Genomic DNA, 23,728 nt, shown 5'->3' with positions numbered 1-23,728 from the left:
AAATGTTCTCAATGTTTCAGAATGTATTTGGAGATAAGCTGGTAACAAAGTTTTTGTTTGAGAGTGACTTTTCTGATGATCCCATGCTTCCATCACCTGGCCAACTAAAAAGAAAAATCCTGCTGAAGAACAAGAAGCTGAAAGCCCATCAAACACCAGTGGATATATTGAAACAAAAGGTAAAGTCCTTCCTTAATAGCAAGCAATGAGACCTAACGTTTGTTAGAAATAATTCATTTGTGTTTAAAGTTTTTGCCATTCCAGTATGTACACCAGAATCATCTAATGCATACTAATGCTTGGAAGACTCACTTGTAACACTTGGAATTGGATTGCAACACTTTCAAAGAAGTAGGCAAGACATACAGTCAATATAGACACAGCATTAAAAAATTTTACTGAATTTTGGTTTTATAATACTTCATAGTATAGTGATTAGCACCACATATCTTGTGTGATGAACATAAATGAAGTTTCACTCTGAGGCTATAACATTTGCTTTTCATGTTTGTTGAACAATAGTGATATGCATTGAGCATGTGTGTATATATGCAGCATGCAGTAATTTTTAGTAGAATTATGTTTTTCTCTTTTTTCATATTCAGGCCAGCCAAATGCTCTCTTTCTTACTCCCTTTTCAAGGGGACTCTGCTATTCAAGTAGTGCTTATACTTAACTGAGAATTTTTCTGATTTCTAAAAATTAGGGCTGCATCTCTGGTAGCCTCCATTTAACCATGTCTGTGGTTAGCCAGCAGTTAGATTGAATCCTTAAAAACTAATTGCTTTTACCCAAAATGTAAACACAATTGAATTAGAATTGAATTCTTGTATCAGAATAAGTAAATCACATTGATTGTACCAGTATATAGACATTCTCTGTCTTTTAAAAAAGTTTTAAACTGTTTCCAAGACAGCATTCTTCAGACTGGAAAAAGTCAGTCTTCTCTAAATACTGTGCAAAGTGGACATTTTCCCATAATTAATTAGGTTTCATATCTTACTGAGTGTTTTTCTACCAATACAAGTTTTCTTTATATTCAAACCCTTAAAATGGTATTTTACTTTGATCTTAACACTCTTACTAATTTCTCATTATATATATTCAGTGCTTTCAAATGAATAAAACAAGATGCAGATAGTGATGAAAACTCTTCCGCTTCTTAAAAATACTTACCAGGAATGTAATAAGTGGTTCTGTTGCTGTAGGCTCACCAGCTGGCACATATGCAAGCACAGGCTAGCAATGGTGCTAGCAACCCCACACCTACCAATGAAGAGGAAGAAGATGAAGAGGATGAATACGACTATGACTATGAATCTCTCTCTGATGGTAACAGTATATATTTGCTTATTTATTACAGTGCTGTTGTTGGCAATAAGGCATGTAAATATTCTAGTTCAGGAATGATGTAGGTAGTTGATCTTACCTTTTGAGAAGCAGATGTGCTAAATGTCCTTGGTGCAATAGTCTGTAATACTGTGAAAATAATTCGACTGTGTAGATGTAGAGGACTTGAGTGTGACTTTAACTCCAACTATGAGATGTTTTAACTATACAGTGTATGCTAAATTGTAGTCTTTATAAATTATATTTTATATTATTTATATTATTAAAAAATGATTGTGTTCATAGTGTACTCTACCTTCACCTGTGTTGTCTTTCATAAGGAGTTCAGACACCTGAAAGCTCAAAGTTCACAACAGGCTTAGCCCTTGCATCTGTATGATTGCCATTAAGTTGACCTAAGATGCAGATTCTCCAAACTTCTCCTTGGTTACTGTCTAATCCCAGAGACCCCAGAAGAACCTACTTTAGTTACACTTCCAGCATCAGCTGTTCACTTCATGCGTAAAGCCAGAGAAGCCACTGGCTTGTCTGTGGCTTATTAAATAAAGAGAGCTTTATTAAAGCTTTAGCTGCCCAGTGAAAAAATGGCAAGGCATGCCTCACTGACTTGCCTTGTTAGTTCATGTGCTGTCTATGCTTCAGATACCCTAGCCTTCAGGAACTGGCAGGTTAGCATAAATCCACCTTTATGAGCAGTTTTTATATTGGCTATAATGATTGACATGCCAGAGGTGATAAAAAATACTGCACTTAGTAACTTCCACTACTTTGTTAGCTCTCCAGTTCAGTCAGACATGTTTGATTCAACTACAGATGAAGGACAGAACGTGCCACACTGAGGTGGCTGAGGTGAAGTCATGCATCTTTTTTAACTTCTCTCGCTATGGGCTGGTAGATTCTGGTAGGGCAAACAGCTGGAGTCAGGAATATTTAATCCTCTCAAGTTCTGATAAAGGACATTTGTCAGAACCTCCATGCATGGATTGAACAAGCTGGATGCTTGTTATTTTTAATTGGTAATTTTCAGAAAATATATCAAAGTAGATCACAGTGCGTTTACCCAGTGAGACAGTAGTGATGGTACAAGTGATACCAAGCTCTTTGGGTAGGTAAATGCTTTATCCTTGTTAAACTCCATAAATGGGCCACAAAACTGACCAAGGGGAAGTGGCCATGGCTAGTGGCTGGATGCTCTCTTTAAACAGCATCTCCCATTGCCACTGTCAGAAAGAGAATGCCGATCTAGATGGACCATTGATCTGATACAGCTGGGCATGTTCTGCTAAAACAGTAAAGAACTGCGCTTGTTAAACTTTTAAGTCTAATGGATATTGTGTTCAAATAAGATATAAGGCTCAAGCATGCCCTGCAGCACAGGACTTCTTTGCAATTGATCTTTCATTTACATTACTTGCATCTGTGTTTAATGATTTTAAAAACAGTCAACAAAATTAACAAATGCAGTTCAGGACCTGACACTGTTTGTGGGATAGCAGTATAATGGATGCTAATACAAAAATATGTGAGTTTGGTGCCCGCACTGCCTTCAGTTGCATTTTGCTAGAAAGTTGGCCTAACTGGCTGCTTGAGAGTACCCATTGTGTGGGACGGGGTGAAGATAGTGTGTGTACATTGCTGTGAAAAACTCAGATCTTTGGTTACAGACTTGCCAGGAAAATATTGTGAGCTAACTGCAGTAAGTCATGTTTGAGCGATGTTTGCGTTAGGAGAAAGTTTGAGAAATTCGAAGCTAGCAAGAAACATTCTCACCTTCCAATATATGAAGGAATCTGTGGCATGGTTTACTGCTTTATTACAATTATTATTCTCTGGGATCTTGAATTATGTTAATATTTTAGCAAACTAATCTAAATAGTGGTCTGTAAACTTTCTAAAAGATTTTCAGTTTTATTTTCCTTACTGATGCATTAGGATTGTGTAAGGCTAATAGTTTTACAACTGACACTTAATTTTCATTTCTCTGGCTGTAAATCTTAATTTCCTTTACTCTGATTCCCTCTCTGACTCTGTTTCCCTGTAGCTGATGTCCTTTATGCTTCTCCTGCTCCTAACAGCCAGGAAGGTAAAGGCCATTTGGTTGAGCATTTTAACTGCATGAAATCAGCACGGCATCTCCAGCCTGTTGTTAAATGTGACAGTGTGAAAATATGGTTTCTACATCTTAAAAATGCATATTTTCATATGGCATTGTTAACTGGTCAGGAACTTTTAGAAGGCTGCATGTGTGACACTGGTTATGCATAAAAACAATTTGGTCAAAGCATCAGGAATATCGGGAATGAAATAAAACCATTCCTTTTGTGACAGCCACAATATTTTGGTCTAGAAAGACCAAATTAGTAGGTGTATGATTCTCTGATAAGTATGTAGCTTTGAAGAGGAGTTTCTATAGATATAAAAAATATTTATTCATGGTAAAAGTAAGGAGAGGAAAGCGAAAACTTGCTGTCCAAAGACACGTATATGTTTGATATGGTTAATCATGTTTGGACTCAAGCAATTCTTTGCTGTTCAGGAATATCAGTTGTTGTCAGATGGCAAGCTTAATTCATTGAATGATTTTGTTTCAAGGATCTCATGAGCACAAAAGGATGGGCTTTTAAAGAAGTGCAAAATATTAACCAAAGCCAACCATTAAATTTTTAAAGTAGAAAGTTACTACTAAAAGGGAATGCTTTGACCAGTAAATGCATTATTTTGGCATCTGGTTATTCAAATAAGATTCACAGCATTGTCCACAAATATTGTTAATTCAAATTAAATTTCCAGTTGGAATTTTTTGGCTTTATGTTTATTAAAATACCATTAATTTTTAGATAACATTCTTGAAGACCGACCTGAGAATAAATTATCAAGTGATAAACTGCAGTTTGAATATAATGAAGAGACTGCCAAACGAATAAAGAAGGCTGATTGTGCTACTTACAATAATAAAGGAAAGGTAGTTCTGCATTTTACCCCTTTCTTCTCAGCCACGCTTTGATATATAACCAACTTCAAAAGGATTTGAGCAGTTTACGTAACTGAGGCATCAGATGGTAAATGTGTTTTAATGAAGACAAATAGTAGAAAGCATGGAAACACACCAGAGAAAATAGATTAAATAGAACAAACACTCAACATACTGTTCAGGAAAAGTCCTTAGAGGTTATTGGATATACAGACTGTTTGGCTGAAAATTTTAACTGTCGTTGCTCTCAATGAAAGAATTCATTGGAGTGAGATTCAGGCGTTTATTTAGATATCTAATTTCAATTAATGTCAATGAAACTGAAGATTTCATCTACATCTTCAGCATCTTTGTGTATTGTAATGACTTTAAAATACTACACTATGATATCAGATAGCCATGTTACTGTTTATTAAATCAGCTGACAACTGAACAAGTCCATTGCTGTGTAGTGAATTGCAGTTTCTCCTGAACACAGATGGTTTTTGTCTTAAATGTTTGTAGAACTGACTCTGATTAAGGGCTTTGCACACTGCCATAGTATCAGTAACAGGTATTGATGCAGAAAACCTGCCCAGGGAGATGTGTTAGGTGAAGACAGCAAACTGCGTAGGAAGAATGAGAGGTTTTGAAAACTTAAGATATGCAAGAGTACTTTCAGATTCAATAATTTTATTATTCTGTGTTCTTGGAATTGTTATGTAGGTTTATGACATGGAGCTGGGAGAAGAATTCTACCTTCCACAAAATAAAAAGGAAAGCAGACAGATAGCACCAGAGCTGTCAGATCTTGTCATTTACTGTCAAGCTGTAAAGTTCCCTGGTAAGTACACTGCCCTGTTTTATTGCTTTAAACTTTCTAATTCTTGGAAACATTATGTTTATGTTTTGAATTACTTATTACAAGCATTTTCAAATTGAAGTAGTTGAGGAGCTTTTTTCTTGATGATTTGGTAGTCTACATAATAATAGCTCCTGGCTGAGAAGTAGTATTCATAAATTATGTGAAGACGTATTGTTTGTCATATTAAAATGTTTGCAAAAGTGAAATTTGCCAGTCTTCACAACTTAGACAACTGCTTCATTGCCAAATGCCAGATGACAGAAAGCTTTAAGAGTTCCAAGTTTCCATGTACAGACCTACTGAATTAGGAAGGAAAATATTCTTAAAACCTTGCAGGAAGAGCTTGTCACATGTCTTTAAGTGACCTCAGTTCAGTGTGTTTCACCTTTGCCTATAGTGCATCTTGTGTTCTTATCCTAAGTGGATAGGAGGAGAGACATTTGCAGGGGGTAAAGGAGCCTTTTCATGGGGTAGGTGAGAACAGCTAATTGCACACTCACGCACACTCTTTATGGAAAGGGTTAAGGAAATAGGAGGGTCTTCCTTTGTACAGTAGGAAGAATAATGTTTGCAGAGGAAAAGGAGAGGGAGTAACTGAAGAGGTCACTGATAGTTACTTGTTCAGTGTTGAAACATGAGGTTGAGTATGTTTTGGCTCATACTGTGTACATAAATACTTTTAAATTGAGAATTTATTGTTTATTGATGCGGTTAATGTTTTGAATGAAAAATCTGCTTTTTAATGGAATGGTTCTCTGTGGAAAAGTTAGCAATTCTGCCAAACCATGATCTTATACAAATAGAACTATAATCAGATTAGAGAAGCTAACCAAACATAAAATAGTGTCAAATAGGCAAGATAAACATGCTGAAAAATGGAGACACATTCTTTTATAATCTTCTATAACTTTAAGAATTGTAGGTGTCACTTGTGAAAATAATAACTTCTAAAAATTAAAACTTGATACTCTTTTTAATGAAATCTGCAATGAGATACCTTTCAAATAAAATATTTTCTTTTAAAGAATGATATTCAAGATTAAACAGAGGTAGTGTAGGTAATTCCAAGCATTTTGACACACAAAGTAGTTCTGATGTTCTAAGAAAACTTCAAAGTATTTCAGTTTTTTAATGTAATCTAAGTTATAAAAGAAATACCTGCTTTCCTTATCAGATTTCTTCCTCTTGCTTTAAAGGGGACATGAATAGAAGAATTAAGAAAATGGGTTTCTTTCACAGAACACATGAAACTGTAGAAATAAGTTTTCCAACAAATTTTGTCTCCTTTGAGACAAATTCTGCCTTCTCTGCAAGATAGTAGACTTCCATGGGCACCATGCTACTGACTGGATTCCTCTGCTCAGATGGAGGGCGCAGATACTGTCCATTAATACTGAGAACAAGGCTGGTTGATCCAAGACTTTGTAGCTCTGTTGACCGGATTCTTAACCAACTCAGGAAATGCAAGAGTCTTCAAAATAGGGAGGGCAGAATTCATGTCAGTGGCTGATCAATGGTGTAAATATTTTATATCTCCCATATTTATACATCTCATGTATTTCTATTGCGTGTTTACATTTGCCTATGTCCCTGAATGTTAATAACTGATTTGTGACTATAAAAAAGGACAAGGACCATTTCACTTATCGTAGCCTACTGAGTAACACAGACTTCCCTAAGTGCTCCCTGGTCAAAACAGAATTTATCATGTGGAGAGAGTTATCATTTCTTGTTTATAAAATCTCTGGTAACAAGGAACCCACCACAGCTCTTGTGGTGGTCAGCTTGTTGTTTCAATGGGTTTTGATCCTTACAGTCTTTGCTTAACTTCAGTTTCAGTCTGTTGGAAATCATCATACCATTAGCTAAGAGGGTGAAGGTCTGTTCTTTTGGGTGAGCCAAGATGAGAGCAGTGAAGCACACTTGAACATGGCTATAACCCACCGGCACATGGCTCGTTGCCTTGCTGCTGAGGATCCTTACACAATGAATAGAGAAAATTGGGTATATAAATACAGGATCTGCAAATCAAGTGCAGAGCAAGGAGTCACCTGAGCTAACCAGCATGAAATTCGATCACCATCTCTAATGTATCAGACTATCTGCCCCTATGGTATCACTTTTCAAGAAATTAAAGTGAACATAAAAACGGGCACCCTACATACAAAAGTACCATAAATTCTTTTTCAGGATCTGCAAACCCGCAGACTAACTGGCTTTTGATCTGAAACAGATGGTGAGCAGGTGACAATCACAGATTAACCTGCTACTTTATCATGGTTAGATGAGAAGGGCAGGGAGTTTACCATCCTCTGGATTAAAAATGTAACAGTGGTAAAGCAGTATGGTTATATCTAACACAAGAGATGGGCACTAAATTCTGTAACTCGAAGGATATAGCATAGGGGTTGTAGGGAAGTACACACCACTTACTTGTCAATATGGTAGTATGATAGGATCTACGTGCAATATGATGGCACCTAAGTTAGTCCTACACTGACCAGAGAGTTGGATCAGCTGGCTTCCAGATACTTGCCAACCTTCATTATTTCGTGAATTTATGATTCTGTGAATAGGTGATGCTATTTTATGGAGTCCAGTTTAAACTGGAGTGAAAAATGGGGCTTGCCTCTAGGAGGAGGCGTGTCAAATGCAAAGCATGGCCATGGGAAAGACTGAAAGAAAACTCTCAGCTGCAGCTTTCCCTGCGGCCATCACGCTGGCTTCAGCTAACACTGCTGTTTTGTGTTGCACTCTCTGGTGATTTATGGGGTTAGACGTTTCCTCAGTGACTGTCTCCACAACAGGATTTTGAAAGCTGGATCTTGCTTGCCAAATCCATTTGGTCCATTGAAAACTGGGATTAAATAGTGCTGGAAGCACACAGTGCATAACTCCTCATTATTCTCGTTTGTTCATATTCCTTGATCTCAGCTTCTACCATCTTCTGTGGTTTATGTGTATGCTTTGGCCCAAAGAGACCATATGTCTCCAATACCGAAAACATTACGTATATCCTAAATTTTACTAACCCAAGTAGTTCCATTGAAACTATTAGCATAATTTTACTAAGTGCATATAGACATGCTGTAAAGATTGAGAGCTGGAAATTTACAGCTGTGGACAGGTTTCAGTAGAAGAGAGTCCAGTGTATCCTTTGTGATCCACATTTCTAGTTGCAATATTAGTATTAAATCCAGAACTGTCTTTAGGCAGGTGTGAAGGGATGCGAGCTCATGAGGGTCATTTTTGGCGCAGTTAGGCAAATGACAGTGTACTTGCTTTGCTATATTTTATATCACAAGTACATCTTGGGTCTCTGAGAGCATCCCACACCTCACTGCTGTGGGTGTCAGAATAACTATTGTGCGTTTTGACTTACTTTAATTTTGGTTTGCTGTGTGCTCTCTCCAAAAAGAAACTGACCTTTAGGGCAATTAAGTCTGTTTACTTCACTGGAATTTAGGTCATTACTTTAATGATTATTTTGCTAGAGTGCATATGTTTGAGTAATTGCTATACTGGAGCTTTCCAGCTCCACTTCTAATACATATTGTCCATTAAATGCTTAATGGATTTTGCACACCTACCATGTTTCCTATTGTTCAAATACAAATTCTAAACAGAAGATAACTCTGAAAACATCTTGAAGTGAAACCATTTAACCAACAGCATTTGAGCTTTTTCCTTTACATTAGATCTTTAAATCATGTTCTTCATGTATTTAATTATGTAGGTATCCAAGATGAATTCCATGATTTTCACTACTGTGCAGATTTATTGCTTCTGTAGAAAGGATTTTTTTTTTTTTATTGTTCTAAGGATGAATACATTGAGGCTGTTATTGCATTTTTTTTTTTAGTATTAGTTAGGACCATTTGGTAATTTAAGACACAGCCATAGCCTTCCTCAAGCCAAAAAAGTAAAATGAGAAAAGATATATCACAGAGAGATATAACTTTATATTGTATTGGCTTATGTAAGTTTTTATATACATTGTATACATAAACATACATAATATATACATATATAAATACATGTATGTATGTAAAGATTTTAATTATGGAGAAAAATATGCTGCTTGCCCTGTGTACTATACGACAGGCATATTCATGCCTTCAAAAATAATGTAAAATATGATGGAAAATGTCATGCCCTCTTGGTCATGTTTTTTGGCTCATTTATTTTACATTTATGGGAACAGGCTTGTCAACTCTAAACCCATCTGGCTCTAGCAGAGGAAAAGAAAGAAAGAGCAGGAAGTCCATTTTTGGCAACAATCCTGGCAGGCTGAGCCCTGGGGAGTCAGCTACTCTTGCCAAAGCATCTGGAAAAGGTAAAGTTAGCATCTTCTTTCACCAGTCACGTGGAATGACTGTAATCCAACGCATGTACCAGACCAACTTGTTAAAGATCAAATACTTTACAATGTGTAAGATGTTGAACTTCGGAATGTTTTTTTGTTAGTGCAGCAGGTATTACAGTAACACTATTATAACTGAAGTGTTGAGTGTAGAATGTTAAAATAGCATTACTTGGTCAGGAATATGACGACCCTAATTCATAAATGATTCAAAACTAACATATAATTTAAGTGATGTATTTTCAAATTTGTATTTTAAAAGATATGTGTGAATATTTTCAAAGTACAAAATGGAAGGCAGAACTGTTGGGCTGGATCCAGAAAAGCATTTTTAGTGTCTGAAGTAGGGCTTAGTTGCCTAAAATTCAAGTCCAAATGTGTAATTGTGCAAACTCCTGTGTTCCACAGTGGAGGTATTTAGACTCCACAAGTGATTCAGTTTGTGAACTTGGAAATTGTACTTCTGTATATGAACAGATGTAAAGAAATACAAAGAAAGTACAGAAAAGGCTCTGGAGCATGAATGAGACCCAGACCCCCTGCCTTTCTGGAGAATGCCATAAACAGAAAGTTAGAGTTGTGCCCTTTCTTGTACTCATTTTCTGGCTCAAGGAACATTGTATTTCTTTCAGCCCAAGGGCATGGCTGCAGCAGACAGGTTAGATTCCCTTCTAGAGGCCAGTGTCCTAAAAATGAAGAAGTCTAGTGTCTAATTCTAAAGAACATAAGTATCCTGTTCACTTTGTCCTCTAGTACTTAGAGCCTCTGTTTGGAGACTTAGCAGCTGGATTTCAATCTTGCCTCCATTCCTCATGTAAAATGTATAAATGGGAAGAATGGAATTTTATACCTTTATTTTATTTCATTCAGGCAAATGCCAATTAAGTATTTATTTATGAATATGGTTGTTAGCACATCTACTCATGATATCATTTCAATACTTAAACATTACATTTCCTCTCATGGTTTGTTCTTACTGTATAAGAAGGAACATGACACTCTGAGTAGTGTCATTTTCCAGGATCACCTTTTCCTGCCATAACCAAAATGTGCACACATCCTTCACCAGGAAACAATGAATTTTTGGAGTCTCTGGATCTGCAGCTGTAGCTTGAGGGTACTGTTTATTTTCTAGGCCCTTTCGATGTGATGCGGCAGACCTGGGAAGATCCTTGCTCTCCTTACAACTCTCCAGCTTCCCTCAGTGCTATCATAAGGACGCCCAAGTGCTATCATATCTCCTCCCTGAATGAGAACGCTGCCAAGCGGCTGTGCAGGCGGTACTCTCAGAAGCTGATCCAGCACACCACCTGCCAGCTCCTGAGGACCTACCCTGCTGCCACACGCATTGACTCCTCAAATCCTCATCCACTGATCTTCTGGCTCCACGGCGTGCAGCTTGTGGCTCTTAACTACCAAACAGATGGTATGGGTACACAAACACACATTTTAATACATTTTAAATGTGAAATAAGTCCTTAAATGTGAATTTGCATTTGATGTTTGTTTTTACCTGCTATTACGGGAAGACTCCAGGGAGACCTTTCTGCAGCCTTTCAATTCTTAAAAGGGGAGAGACTTTTTAGCAGGGCCTGTTGCAATAGGGATGATGGTTTTAAACTAAAAGAGGCGAGATTCAGGTTGGATGTGAGGAAAAAATTCTTTACAATGACGGTGGTAAAATACTGACACAGGTTGCCCAGACAGGTGGTGGATGCGCCATCCCTGGAGACATTCAAGGCCAAGCTGGATGGGATTCTGCTCATTGCAGGGGGGTTGGACTAGATGACCTTTGAGGGTCCCTTCCAACCCAAACTATTCTATGATTCTGTAACAATCTGGTCCTTGAAAGTAGTGATCCCAAGGTTCAGGAGCTTTATGCCAATGCAACAGATCTCCTGATAGCACAGAAGTTCCTGGACACCACCACCTTCCATTATTATTATTTTATTGCTGAAGGTTCTTTTTTAACCCCAGTTCAAGCAGCTGTTATCTCTTTCAGATAATTTCAAGTATAAAAAGCTACTGAACTATTTTTTTTGCTTAGAAGTGTCACCTTAGATGCTGGTTTAATGTTGATCAAAACATTTTGTGGCCCTTTTCTGTCCTATATTGTGTTCCTGCACCTTTTCGATGGGGGATCCCTTAGGTCATCTACAAAACTACACAGTCAATGCTTTATCATTCTGCAGTTCAGGGCAAATACTTACAAACCAAATAGCTATGTGTAGGCAAGCCCTACAATTGGATAAAGACAATGGAAAAGGATAGAAGAAAATGAACTGTTATTATAGTTTTGTATAATGAAGTATTGGATAGATTGGATACAGAAATTACAGCTATTTCTGAAAACCAAGAATGAACTGATAGTGCACAGCTTTAATGCAGTGAAGACATCATGTCTTCACTGTTAGGTTTTCCTAACTTTGCCAGTTTTGGATGTCTTGCTTTCACAGATCTTCCTCTGCAACTTAATGCAGCGATGTTTGAGGCTAATGGTGGCTGTGGATATGTTTTGAAACCTCCTGTTCTGTGGGATAAAAGCTGTTCAATGTACCAGCAGTTTTGTCCATTAGAAAGAGATCTTGATAATAAGGAGCCAGCTATATATTCTTTAACAGTAAGTACATTAAAAGGGAATTTCATGCAGCCAAACAGATAGAAGTAGACAACGTTTAGCTACAGTTTTTAACCAGCATTGCAGTTATGCTTCTGTATGAAAAGATTGAACCTTTAATTGTTACTTATGCTTCTGAAGATCAGCATAGCTAGCAGAAATTAGAGGGGGAAGGAGCAAAGAATTGTCTTTATTTTATTGGCTGGTTTGTATCCATAGTTACTTGCACTGTTTCCTTCACAATATTTGTCGAAACCCAATCCTGAAAGCTTCTTCCCTGGGACTACACAACATGTGCCTGGATGTTTCACACGTTTGTGAACACTTGAGAAGCTATACAAAAAAAAAACCCCAAAACATTATGAAAAGCTGTACTGAATCTTAAAAAAATATTTTTTTTAAACTTATATAATAACATACATAATTCATGGATTTATGGCCAAAAAAACAAGTCTTCTAAGAAGCTAGTCCCTTGCAGGGAATGTTTCCGAAAAGTGAGATTCATAAGAATCAAAATTCTCCCAGCAGTGGGAATTGCACCCCTAATTCTTGTGTCGTGTATGCCAAAGCAAGCCAGAGGTCACTGCCATCGCCCCACAGTAATGGAGAGGAAAATTTGATCCTTTTTGACTATGTTACCGGTACATTCTTTCTGGATTAACTTTCAGATGCCTTGCATGGTTACACGCATGATGTATGGTGTATCATTTTCAGCGGAAAGATACCATAGCAATGGGGGGCAGGGACTGAGGCAGCTCTGCTTCTGAAATGTCTGCCCTGGCAATTACAGAAGTAGGGGAGTGTTGTAATTAAATCAACATGTTAACAAACTGTGCTTAGGAGTGTGATAAACAGTATTTAGCTCAGAATCATGACAGTAAAAGAATTACTCCACTAATTGGTTTCTCTGTGTACTCCTTGGCTTCAGATTGTGTCTGGACAGAACGTCTGCCCTAGCAATAGCACGGGCAGCCCGTGCATCGAAATCGATGTGCTGGGGATGCCTTTGGACAGCTGCCATTTCCGAACGAAGCCCATCCACCGCAACACTCTCAACCCCATGTGGAATGAACAGTTCCTTTTCCGGGTTCACTTTGAAGATCTGGTCTTTCTTCGGTTTGCAGTTGTTGAAAACAACTGCTCAGCTGTAACAGCTCAGAGAATCATTCCCCTAAAAGCTTTAAAAAGAGGTACAGTGTAGTTTGTACTGACACCCTATGCCAGAATGGTCCAGAGATTCCTGGACTGAATCCTGCTGGGAGGGGGATATTTTTAATCAGTTGGCTGCATTTTTCTAGAGGAGACAGGGAGCAAAATTCAGACAGCATGCTTTGCACTGGCAGTATGATGGTGGTCTAACAGACTCCCTGCGAGCTGGAGACTGCCCACATGACTGTAAAAAGTCAGATCCCATGCTAATGCAGAGACTGGGACATCTTGTGTGCAATTGCTCTGAGCCTGAGCTGTGGTTGTGAGGTTGTGTTCACCTTAAGACCTGCTGCTCCCTTAGGCAGCGGGGATTGGTTTCACTCCCCCTCTTTCCTTTGCCCAAGAAACTCCTGCAACTGATGATCACTGGGCAGAGGGGAATTGCCCTTCTTGCAGCCATGGCTGGAAGAGATGTGAAGGAAGGGTGAAAAAAGGTGAGAGAGATGAGGAAAGATCATTAATTCTGTGACACCTGAGAGAGGGAGTTTCCATATTGCCAGCAGCTCTTCAGCAGAGCATTAAAATACTTTCACATTTGCTTCACGCCACTGTATATCACACAACAATCTTAGCATATGAGGAGATCTGGCTATAGATATCCATTTTCTCAGTGAGATTTTTGTCCTTGTTTAATTCATATCTAATATTTAGCTATTTCATGTATGAATATATTGAATATTTAGGGCAAAACAAAGGTAGGCGGCTGTATGAGCCACTCGGCAGTTCACAGCATTTGTGTTATGCTGTTGTACAGTCAAAGAGTGTTAATGCAGTGTTACTACAGTGCTTTAAAGCCTATAGATGTGGCAAATTGTAGGTATAAATATAGCAAATTTCAGTTTTCATTTATGAGACTTGCATCCCAGGATGTGGCAATGTACTTACAGAAGGGTTTTTTCTCTTTAGGCTATAGACATGTCCAGCTCCGTAACCTGCACAATGAAGCATTAGAAATTTCTAGTTTGTTCATAAACAGTCGGAGAATGGAAGAAATTCCCTCTGGAAACTCTCTGCCTGCATCTGTGGTAATTTAATTATGTTCTTGTGAATGCCATGTGTTCTTGTCTTAGTGACTGCTATGGTCTGGAAACTTCTAGAACCAGACTGTTCAAAGACATTAGTCCTTAAACCTCCAGAGGTGTCTGAAGTACCTCGATGCCTAATTCTTTTGGGCTTCAGTGGAAGTAAGGTTATCCCACCTTGCTGAGACTGTTGGAGGGTAAATCTTTCCAGTGTCTGGCTTCTGGTGTATTTAGCTGTTACACTAGAACTCCTGTGCTGGAGGAGGGGTATGGCTGAGCAGCAAGGTTCAGAGCTCCCTCATGCATTTCTTTATGAATCATAAGCAATGCATTTGGGACAAAACAAAAGAAAGATGCAAATTACCAACAACTTTGAGATAATGAGAGTAAAATTGAATTCTATCACAGGAAAAGATGAAGTCTGTATTTCCATAAATACATATGTACTTACATATGTGCTCATTTATATGTACAAACATGTATACATACACATACAAATGTGTGTATAATATATATATAAATACGTATGTATGTATGCATGTATGAATGTGATTTCTTTTTTTTTAATAGCCCCTAATTTTAGGTTTTAGTAACTTTAAGCATGTATATTATCATTTTGCTGATTCCTAAAGTGTTAGATAAAACCTCCTGAGCTACTGTGTGTGCAGGACATGTGTTGCAGATGTTACCCTCCTGTGAATACATCCCCAGCACATATATTGGTGAATTACTAGGGCAGAAGGGAAGAACATAAATGGTTTGGAGGGTAAAACAAAGCTACAGATTTTCATCCAGTAATTCATAAGCTGAATCCAAATAGTCTGGGCTCAGCTAGGATGGATAATGAGCAGTGGTGGTCTACCCTTCGTCCGGCGGCAGTTTATGTACTCCCACTGGAAAACTTCCTTTTTCTTCTTTCTCTTCAGCTTCAAGGCAGGGGAGGGTCTCTGGCGAGGCTGGTTTGTTGAGTTTTCTTTTAATACCTGGATCTGTGGTGTAAGAGCCATGCATTAGCTGGGTAGCTTTGCTCTGTCAAGGTCGTTACAACTTATATGTGCAGTTTCTTTTAAGCAACCTAAAAACAACATACTTGTGTAAAACCATTCAGTAACCTGTTGAATATTGCCTGAACAGTTGTTTAGTATGGGTGAAAGGAAAGCTGCTGTGACCTACAAAGTGACAATTCATGGAATTCCAGGCCCAGAGCCTTTCACTGTGTTTAATATAAGTGGAGGGACCACGGCTGCACAGCTTCTCCATCAGGTAAGTTGCCCACTGAATTGCAGACTCTTAATTGCAGGAATCCACACTAACATCATTCTGGACATTCGTCTTCCTGCATTTCTCACATGCACAGTTGTTGTTCATTCATCACAGCAAGGAGGTGATTTAGCCAAGTATTACTGTGGAATTAATTACACTGCAAACATAGAATAGCATCAGTGAAATTTTCCCAATCTTGGCTTCAGAGAATGGGTTTACAATCTTAGAACATATTCCCTATTAGTATTTTACTTTTTGGACGTATGCAGATGAGAAAAACAATGTTTCTGACCGACAGAGGTAGTGGGCTGTCCTTACAACAAGGGCAAACATTTCTACGCAATTCTTTGAACTTGAGCACCATAGGAATACAGAGTAAAAGTTGGAGGGCTAAGTTCATGAGTAGAAAAACCAGTTAACTCAACAGGGATTGTTATTGTAGCAGTGGGAAAAGATTGTGCTGTCCTGGGATTATGAATAAATTGTCTGGCCAGCCAAACAGGACAGAAATAAGCTTAAATAGTACTGCCTTGTCTGGAACAGTTGAACTGCTTGGCTAGGCTAAAGAGAACAGTACATTACCCTGGAGTAAAATATCTGAATAATAAATAGCACATCAGAAATCTTGCTTGCACTGTCAGGATAGTTACTGATTCTTAAAGCCTCTTTATTCATTCTCATTTATAACTACTAATTATGCAGTGTTTATATTGAGCATTCTAATTGCTGTGTGTTTATTGTGGCCTCTCTTAGCTCTTGGCTGCCATAAAAGGCACCGAGTCGTGTGCTGCAGACTATTTTCTGATGGAAGAGAAGAGTTTTATATCTAAAGAAAAGAGTGAATGCAGAAAACCACCATTCCAGAGAGTGATTGGGCCTGAAGAAGGGGTAGTGCAGCTTTTGAACAGTTGGTTCCCAGAAGAAGGATACGTTGGAAGGATTATCTTTAAAACCCGAGAGGAAGTAAGTCTGTTTTATCTAAATTGTTATTTACAGAGGTAGCTAAAAATAGCTGTTAGGACCAGGAAACAAAAGGGTGCAGTATTTGTTTCCCTACCTGGAGAGTAATGTCAATGCCATGTACATCATTTAAAACCAAACATAACTCTTAAGTGAGAGAAATTAGACTTTATACACCTGTGTGACACTAACTTGACTTCACTCAGCTGTAGTACCAGCTATGGTATTTATTTTTGCTTAGTCAGCAGTTCAATGCCACTACTTTACTGTTTTGACTGCCAGCTCTAATTTAATGCAAATCGAGACTTTGACATGATAGGACATTAATATAAAGATATGCTTAATACCAAAGGATCATAGGTAACAGAACTCGAGATTACAATTATCGATCAATTTAGATGCCAGCAACTTCTTCTCTGTTTAGAAAAATTAGAACGGATTTTAATGTTAAGAAGTCTAAAAACCTCAAAGGATGATTAAATTATCAATGATAGCCTACATTAATGAAATAGGTGATTTCTTTCAATCTAAAGGAGGAAGATGGAGTGATTACTTCAGTTTAAACTATGAGCAAAAAATCCACAGCTTGAAAGTATGCTAGTGCCCAGGCTTGTGAGAGAAACAAAAAAGCAGGAGAAAGACATGTAATGATCTCATTTTCAGAGGCACTTCCATTGGTCATTTCAGCATATATTGATGCTTGTTTTGTCTGAACATAGCAATACATGCACACATAGGTTTATACACACAGATTTTATATACACAAATGATAGATCCTCTAGGATCCTTTAAAGTGAAAAATATATTTTAACTGATTATACAGCTTTTGATAAAGCTTCAATTTTTCAAATTACCAGTGTATTATGCAAATCCATATGTTGTTTTCCTCTACTTCTAATATTTGGAGCGTAAATCACCAGGTATAAATTTGTTTGTGGAAATAGTAGCCTACTTAATTAACTGCAACACTTACTTTGTAAGTGTATGTGACCACAAATGTGTCACTGCCAAACCCCATTCTTTCAGAAAACCTGGGTTAGAATCTGTGTTAGCATACATGAAAATCAGGCTGCAGTTTTGTCCTGTGATGGCGGGACCTTGAAGCACTGCCTGTAATTCTGAGCCTTTCTGCTGATAGCAGCCTCAGGTCTTGGAGCTAGAAATAAAGCTGCAAATTTACATGGAGAAACAAGGAGCAGGTCTGCTTGCAGGGTGTGATACACAGCCCATGTTTACAGCGTACGAATTCAAGCTGTTTTACAAGGGGTTGGAGAGAAATACATCATCTGAGAGTAGGTGCAGGGAGGAATTCTGTCTAAAATGTGCAGTAGTCGTTGAGCCTGAAAAAGGACAGAGAAGCAGCCTTCCTCTTGCCCCGCATGACAATGTTCGGTCAGACTTCTTGCTCTCTAAATTCTTTTGGCTTTAGTGCAAGGACAAGCAGAGAAAAGGACACGTTCCACCATCTCCCATCATACTGCTGCCATTACATTACAAAACACGATTTTGCATACATAAGGAAATAAAGGATTTAAGTGATCATTTTTGCATAATGTAGTACTATGCATGTCTCCATTCTGTGCCTACTATGCAAGGTATTTTAGACACTGGTTTTAGAAACACAGATATTTGTTATCAGCAATAGTGGCTTGTCAAAACTTCTATGTAGAAAACTTGCATCTAATGAAATAAAAGCTGGGGCAACAGCACAGTGTCCAATTTTCATGTGATAAAAAACTTTTGTGGCCTCCAGCTATTAGTTACCTCTCTGAAGGAAATGAATTTGTTTTTTTTTTTTCTATAGAATTTAAATGAGAGAAACATCTTCCAAGAAGCAAAGGAAGACGCAGCCATCAGCTCTGAGGATGATAGTTTCTTTGTTCAGGTACATGATGTCTCCCCAGAGCAACCACGCACCGTCATCAAAGCTCCCCGCTTCAGCACAGCTCAGGACGTCATACAGCAGGTAAGCAGCAGGTTTCCATGTAGTAGGACTGAAATACTTGGTTTCATGCAAGATAAGGTGGGGTTTGTTCTCAGCACTAGCTGAGGAATCTGTTTAGTAAGCTGAATCTGAAGCAATGCTTTCTTTTTTGTCTTCTTTTTTTCTGCTTTTAAACAGACTCTTTGCAAAGCCAAATACTCCTACAGCATTTTGAGCAATCCAAATCCAAGTGATTATGTGCTGTTGGAAGAGGTGACAAAAGAGCCAGCAAACAAAAAGTCCTCGATGTCTAAACCATCTCAGAGGATTCTCTCTGATCAAGAGTGTGTGTTTCAGGCCCAAAGCAAGTGGAAGGGAGCAGGAAAATTTATCCTTAAACTCAAAGAACAGGTTCAGGTAAAAGATGAAATACTTTGCAGCAGGTTTTATAGGTGGTGTATGATCAGTTTAGTGGGAACTCGCTTTCAATGGAAGGGAGACACGATCGGCATGAGGGTAGATAGGGAGAAGAGACTACAGCAAAAAGCAGATTCCTCTTTTCTCTGCACCTTCCTTCCTTCTTTGCTTTGCCAGACCGCATCAGTTACATCCAGCAACCTGATTCCCTCGCAGCCTGCAAATCCTGTGACAACCTTCTGCTACTAGCTTTCTGTTTTTCAAAATCTTCTGGCTGTGCATGCCATGCTCCCCATCACAGGAAAGCAGGACTAGTCAAATGGGCAGAACTTAAGAACTACTGGAATAAAGTCCCCTTTATTCCTGCCCAGTGAAAGAGTTGTTCTGTTGCTTTGTCACAGGCTTTGGAGAACAGCAGGAATGAAGGACATGCCTGCTGGGAGAAGCAGCTGTGTTCTCCCTTCCACAGATGCCACCAACCCACAGCAGTTGTTGCTTTTAAGTAACTGCCATAAGCACAGATTTTTATATAAATTTAGACCAAATTTGCTAAACATATCTTTGACAATTCATAATTTTCAATTAATTTATTCAGAACAATCAGAATGTGCTTGGCTATGAAAGCACAGCCACATGGAATTTCAAAAGGGAGGCCTGCTTAGAATAGAAATATGTTAAGTGTTTTCATATGATTTCCATGTTTCACAGCTACAAACAGCCTGTTAAACCACTTCAATGATGCAATTTATTTCTCTACAGGCAGCACGAGATGACAAAAGGAAAGGCATTTCCTTTACCAGTGAACTCAAGAAGTTAACCAAGTCAAGCAAGCAGTATCGGGGATTCATATCGCCACCCCTGCAGGTCTCACCGGACGCTCCACAGGGCAAAGATGAAAGGTCTGCATGCGGTTTGACTTTTAGTGACATTACAGAATAACAACCACCACTGCCTACAGGCCAATCAATTCAGGTATGAGATACTAACACTGAGCAATCATTTAATACATGATTTACAAAGTATGTTTTTCAAAGTTGTAGTTGGTTCAACCATAGTGAGGTACAAGGGACTGACAGGAAGATCCATAAAAGCCTTGCACGTTGGTGTGCATAGACAATATAGTCTCCAGTTATTTACTGTGGCATTTGCTACAGTGAATCAGCATGGTGTGAAGACTGGAATTTCACCCACTTTCTCTGCCCATTCAAAACCAAAACTAAAATGTTGGATCCTGGTTGATTTTATAGTATGCATTTTAATCAACTACCTGCTTAAATAACAATGGCCTGTTAGTCTTTTGCCCTGGGTAAAAGTAAATAGTATTCAGTAGAACTTCTGTAATTTATTATTACATGCATATAATAAAATCATCAGGATTGACAGTCTCCTTTTTAGCTAAAACAAATTTATAGTGTTAATTTCTTTCTGGAAATTTTGCCAGAAATGTTGAAAATTTTTAATGTCCTTTCTGTATCTATTCAGTTTCTTCCATCTTGCTTGACTTAACCCAACAAATAAAAAATAAAATACTGTCCTGTTGTAGCACATTTAACTTGTCCACCAACACACATGAGCCAGATACTTGCACAGTGCTACTACAGCATTGAGGTATCAATCATCTGAGAAGTTGCAGCTCATTGTAAATGAAGAAGAATCTTTTTCAGCGTTGATAATCACATCTCACATAGCAAATGTAAGATTACATATTTTCCATATACACCTAATGACTAAAGTATTATTTGAGATTCATTTTCATACTATTGCCAAGTAATTGAATTAACAGAATTCAAGTAATATTTTCATTTGCAAAATATTTCAAATATGAAGGGACAAATTTCATACCTTATTTCTCAGCTACTATAAAACCCCTAAATCATCAACTCAGACAAATTCAAGGAAAGCAAAGTAAATTATGGAAAGATCCCAGTCACATTCCCTCTTCTGCATTTCTTCTTTCTTTTATTTTTGAAAATCGGAATTTACATCACTGAATCCTTCTGCAGTGCCTTGGAAGGAGCCTGCTGCAGACTGACCTGGTCAGCAATTGTGTGCCCTGGCCTATAGATGCTTAATCGAGGTACTGCTGCTAGATTAGCATCCGGAACCTGGGAATCCTAAACGGGAAAGCGTAGATTGCAAAGATGCCTGTCAGCTATCGGAAGAGTCTTCTCTTCCCGTATCTTCACATCTGCAGATTCTCGATAGGCGGATGACGAAGTTTTCTTGGACTGTATGCTGTAAACAAACACGTGTCGTCGCCCTCCCCTTTTTAAACTAATTTTAGCTAGTTGCCTCTAGGAAACGGAAGGCAGAGAACCAGAGTGTTCTTTTACGTGTATTATATTAAAATAATGCACTTTTACCTGAAGATTTCAGTTAAACACTGTGTTAAGTGATTGTAAAGAGATTTAAATATACTGTAACTTCCTTTGCATTTCTGTTTAACTTTGGTGAATATACACAAAACGCTCAAATTATTTATGGTTTATCTACTTCAACAAAATAATGTACAATAGCTAAATGCAGCTAACAGGTAGTGATACTTTGACAAGGAACAACATTTTCTTCTTATAAATTCTAGTTTTCCAGGCTTGTGTTTAAAGAAATAATATTTATTATCATGTTCCAAAGTACATGCCATTGTATAATATATTTATCATATGCTACTATTTAGAAAATGCAAAACTTTTACCTCTCTCTAGATTTAGAGGAAAAAAGTGTTTTAACTCTTCTGGTTGTTTCTTTTCAGCACAAGATGTTGTTTAATACCCAAAACTGACCAAACTCAAACCAATGCATTGATAAATTTAATTAACATTTCAAAATTTTTGTATCAAAATGCGTTTTCCATGCAGTCAGGAATGTCTTTTTACTTGTCTGTTAAGCCCAGAGAGTATAAAGAATTCTTACGCTATAACTCTTGATATTTTTGTTTACATAGAAACACTGTTGTAAAGAAGTTTTATGTTTGCTGAATTTGTCGTTTGATACATTAGTTGTCTCTTTTTTTTTCTCCATGGGAGTTATTAATGTGTTTAGTTAGTTAAAACAGTCCATACCAACCTACAGGGGCACAAATGAAACAATTGCTGAAATCAGTCATCACTCTAATTTCCCACAAGAAGCGTATCCATAGTGAAAGATTTGCTCTGTACGCATTTTGTATCCCTAGACCAATCCCTAAAGAAAGCATTTTGGTTACCTGGTGTGACTAAGTCAAAAAATCCACGAATACAGGGAGTGATTCATGCACTCAGTTATTCCACATCAACTGTAGCACTCCAGCACAAAATTCTGCTGCTCCTAAGAGAGAAGCTGCATCAGGCAAAGGACAGAACAGCAGTTGTAACTAAAATGAGGTTTACTTTTGACAGCGCAAGGATGAAAAGTAAAGAAGTTGCAGGCAGCAGTTCTGTTACAACCAACGTTTCCCCCGCCCCCCAATAATTAGAAAATTAAAGAAAGCAAAGTCATTAACTGCCATATAAACAACCAGACAGGACCTGCATTCTGTCACTAGAAGCTATGAAGTCTTTCACTACACGCTACAGAGAATTCCTACAAAGTAGCCATTATCAAAGCAAAAAAGTGCCCCCTTGAGGTCATTTCCAGTTTTCAGGAAAAATAACCACAGGCACACAAAAGAAGTCAGCTTTCCCTTGGCCTGTCCTCGCAGAGGCCATGCACTTCCCACTGCTTATCTTCAGTACTGATGTAGCAAAAGAGCACTTTGCAATCCTATCAAACACCCCACTCACCCCCTAGCTCAGCTTGGGAGCGATGAGTTCTAACTACGCAGCCAGCCCTGTAAGCATGAGGTACGGCTCTCGCATCCCACCCCCAGGGCACATGCATCATTCAAGACTGATACTGGGTAAAATGTTAGAAGTGACAGCTTACCCATAGGTCGATAGGCAGTTTGCTTTGGACTACTTTGGAATCACTGGGAAATACTTACATCAATCTACTGCACAATTCAACTAATACAACTTTTTTTTTTTTAGTGTTAGTTTCATTCTCTCTGTTATTTTAACACAGCGGCAGTGTCACATCACCAGGAGTTTTTTCTTTTGCTGTTTTCATGGCATTTTAGAAAAAAAATACTTTCTATAGTTTGACCCTACTGGCTTCTTTTCTTAACATCACCTGTAGTATCATAGGAATCTGGAAGACACACTTGCTAATTCATTAGATTCGACACAGAAAGTTCTTACACCCATGTTACCGTGCACTAATAGTTTTCTGCCACATAGAGTTCAGAAGAAGAAAAAAAACCCTTGGACAATCAAGGGACAACAGTAGCCATGTCACATTGTGTAACACAGGTGAACAGTAGCCTGAAAGTTTGTAATATTTCTGCTAATACAATCATTTTGTAGCTGAGGGAATAGTTTATTAAGTATCTTCTTCATCAGTCAATGTCTAAAGCTACATTTGCTCCTGCTTATCACAGTGAAAGAGAACAGCAAAGTATTTGGCTTTCTGTTTAAAAAACCCCAACTTCATAGGCAGGTAGACAACTGGAATTGTGTAAGGCTAACGACACTGTTCCAGAATTTTCATTAATGTACACATACTGCTTGGTAAATTGGTAAATATCCAAGTAAACGTTGGCAAAATTTGATATATTTTAGGGTGAAGTTGGAAAGGAAAACAGCATCCTTCCCTTTATGTTGGTTCCAAGTATCCTAATAATGAAATACAACACTTTTGAAGCATTAAACGTTTTTGTTTGGGTTTTTTTTTTTTTCTTAACTTTTGTGAAAACCCAGTTGAACAGATTTCATG

General features: G+C 38.0%; 1 protein-coding gene across 1 annotated transcript in view; it reads left to right on the top strand.

Moving 5' to 3' along the window:
* The window catches only part of PLCE1 (phospholipase C epsilon 1), a 121,325-nt gene extending 100,304 nt beyond the window's left edge, over positions 1-21,021 (top strand). Inside the window, exons 18-32 of the mRNA XM_030488163.1 lie at positions 21-179; positions 1,209-1,332; positions 4,188-4,312; positions 5,027-5,144; positions 9,370-9,501; positions 10,664-10,954; positions 11,985-12,148; positions 13,074-13,335; positions 14,261-14,379; positions 15,511-15,639; positions 16,393-16,602; positions 18,404-18,565; positions 18,722-18,940; positions 19,700-19,912; positions 20,944-21,021. Of these exons, the coding sequence (XP_030344023.1) occupies positions 21-179; positions 1,209-1,332; positions 4,188-4,312; positions 5,027-5,144; positions 9,370-9,501; positions 10,664-10,954; positions 11,985-12,148; positions 13,074-13,335; positions 14,261-14,379; positions 15,511-15,639; positions 16,393-16,602; positions 18,404-18,565; positions 18,722-18,940; positions 19,700-19,879 (2,394 nt within the window). The 3' untranslated portion in view covers positions 19,880-19,912; positions 20,944-21,021. The remainder of the gene's footprint in view (positions 1-20; positions 180-1,208; positions 1,333-4,187; positions 4,313-5,026; positions 5,145-9,369; positions 9,502-10,663; positions 10,955-11,984; positions 12,149-13,073; positions 13,336-14,260; positions 14,380-15,510; positions 15,640-16,392; positions 16,603-18,403; positions 18,566-18,721; positions 18,941-19,699; positions 19,913-20,943) is intronic.
* Positions 21,022-23,728: the final 2,707 nt, after the last annotated feature.

Source organism: Strigops habroptila, chromosome 5 (genome assembly GCF_004027225.2).
Source record: "Strigops habroptila isolate Jane chromosome 5, bStrHab1.2.pri, whole genome shotgun sequence".
Taxonomy (NCBI): domain Eukaryota; kingdom Metazoa; phylum Chordata; class Aves; order Psittaciformes; family Psittacidae; genus Strigops; species Strigops habroptila.
This window is presented reverse-complemented; position numbering and strand designations above follow the sequence as displayed.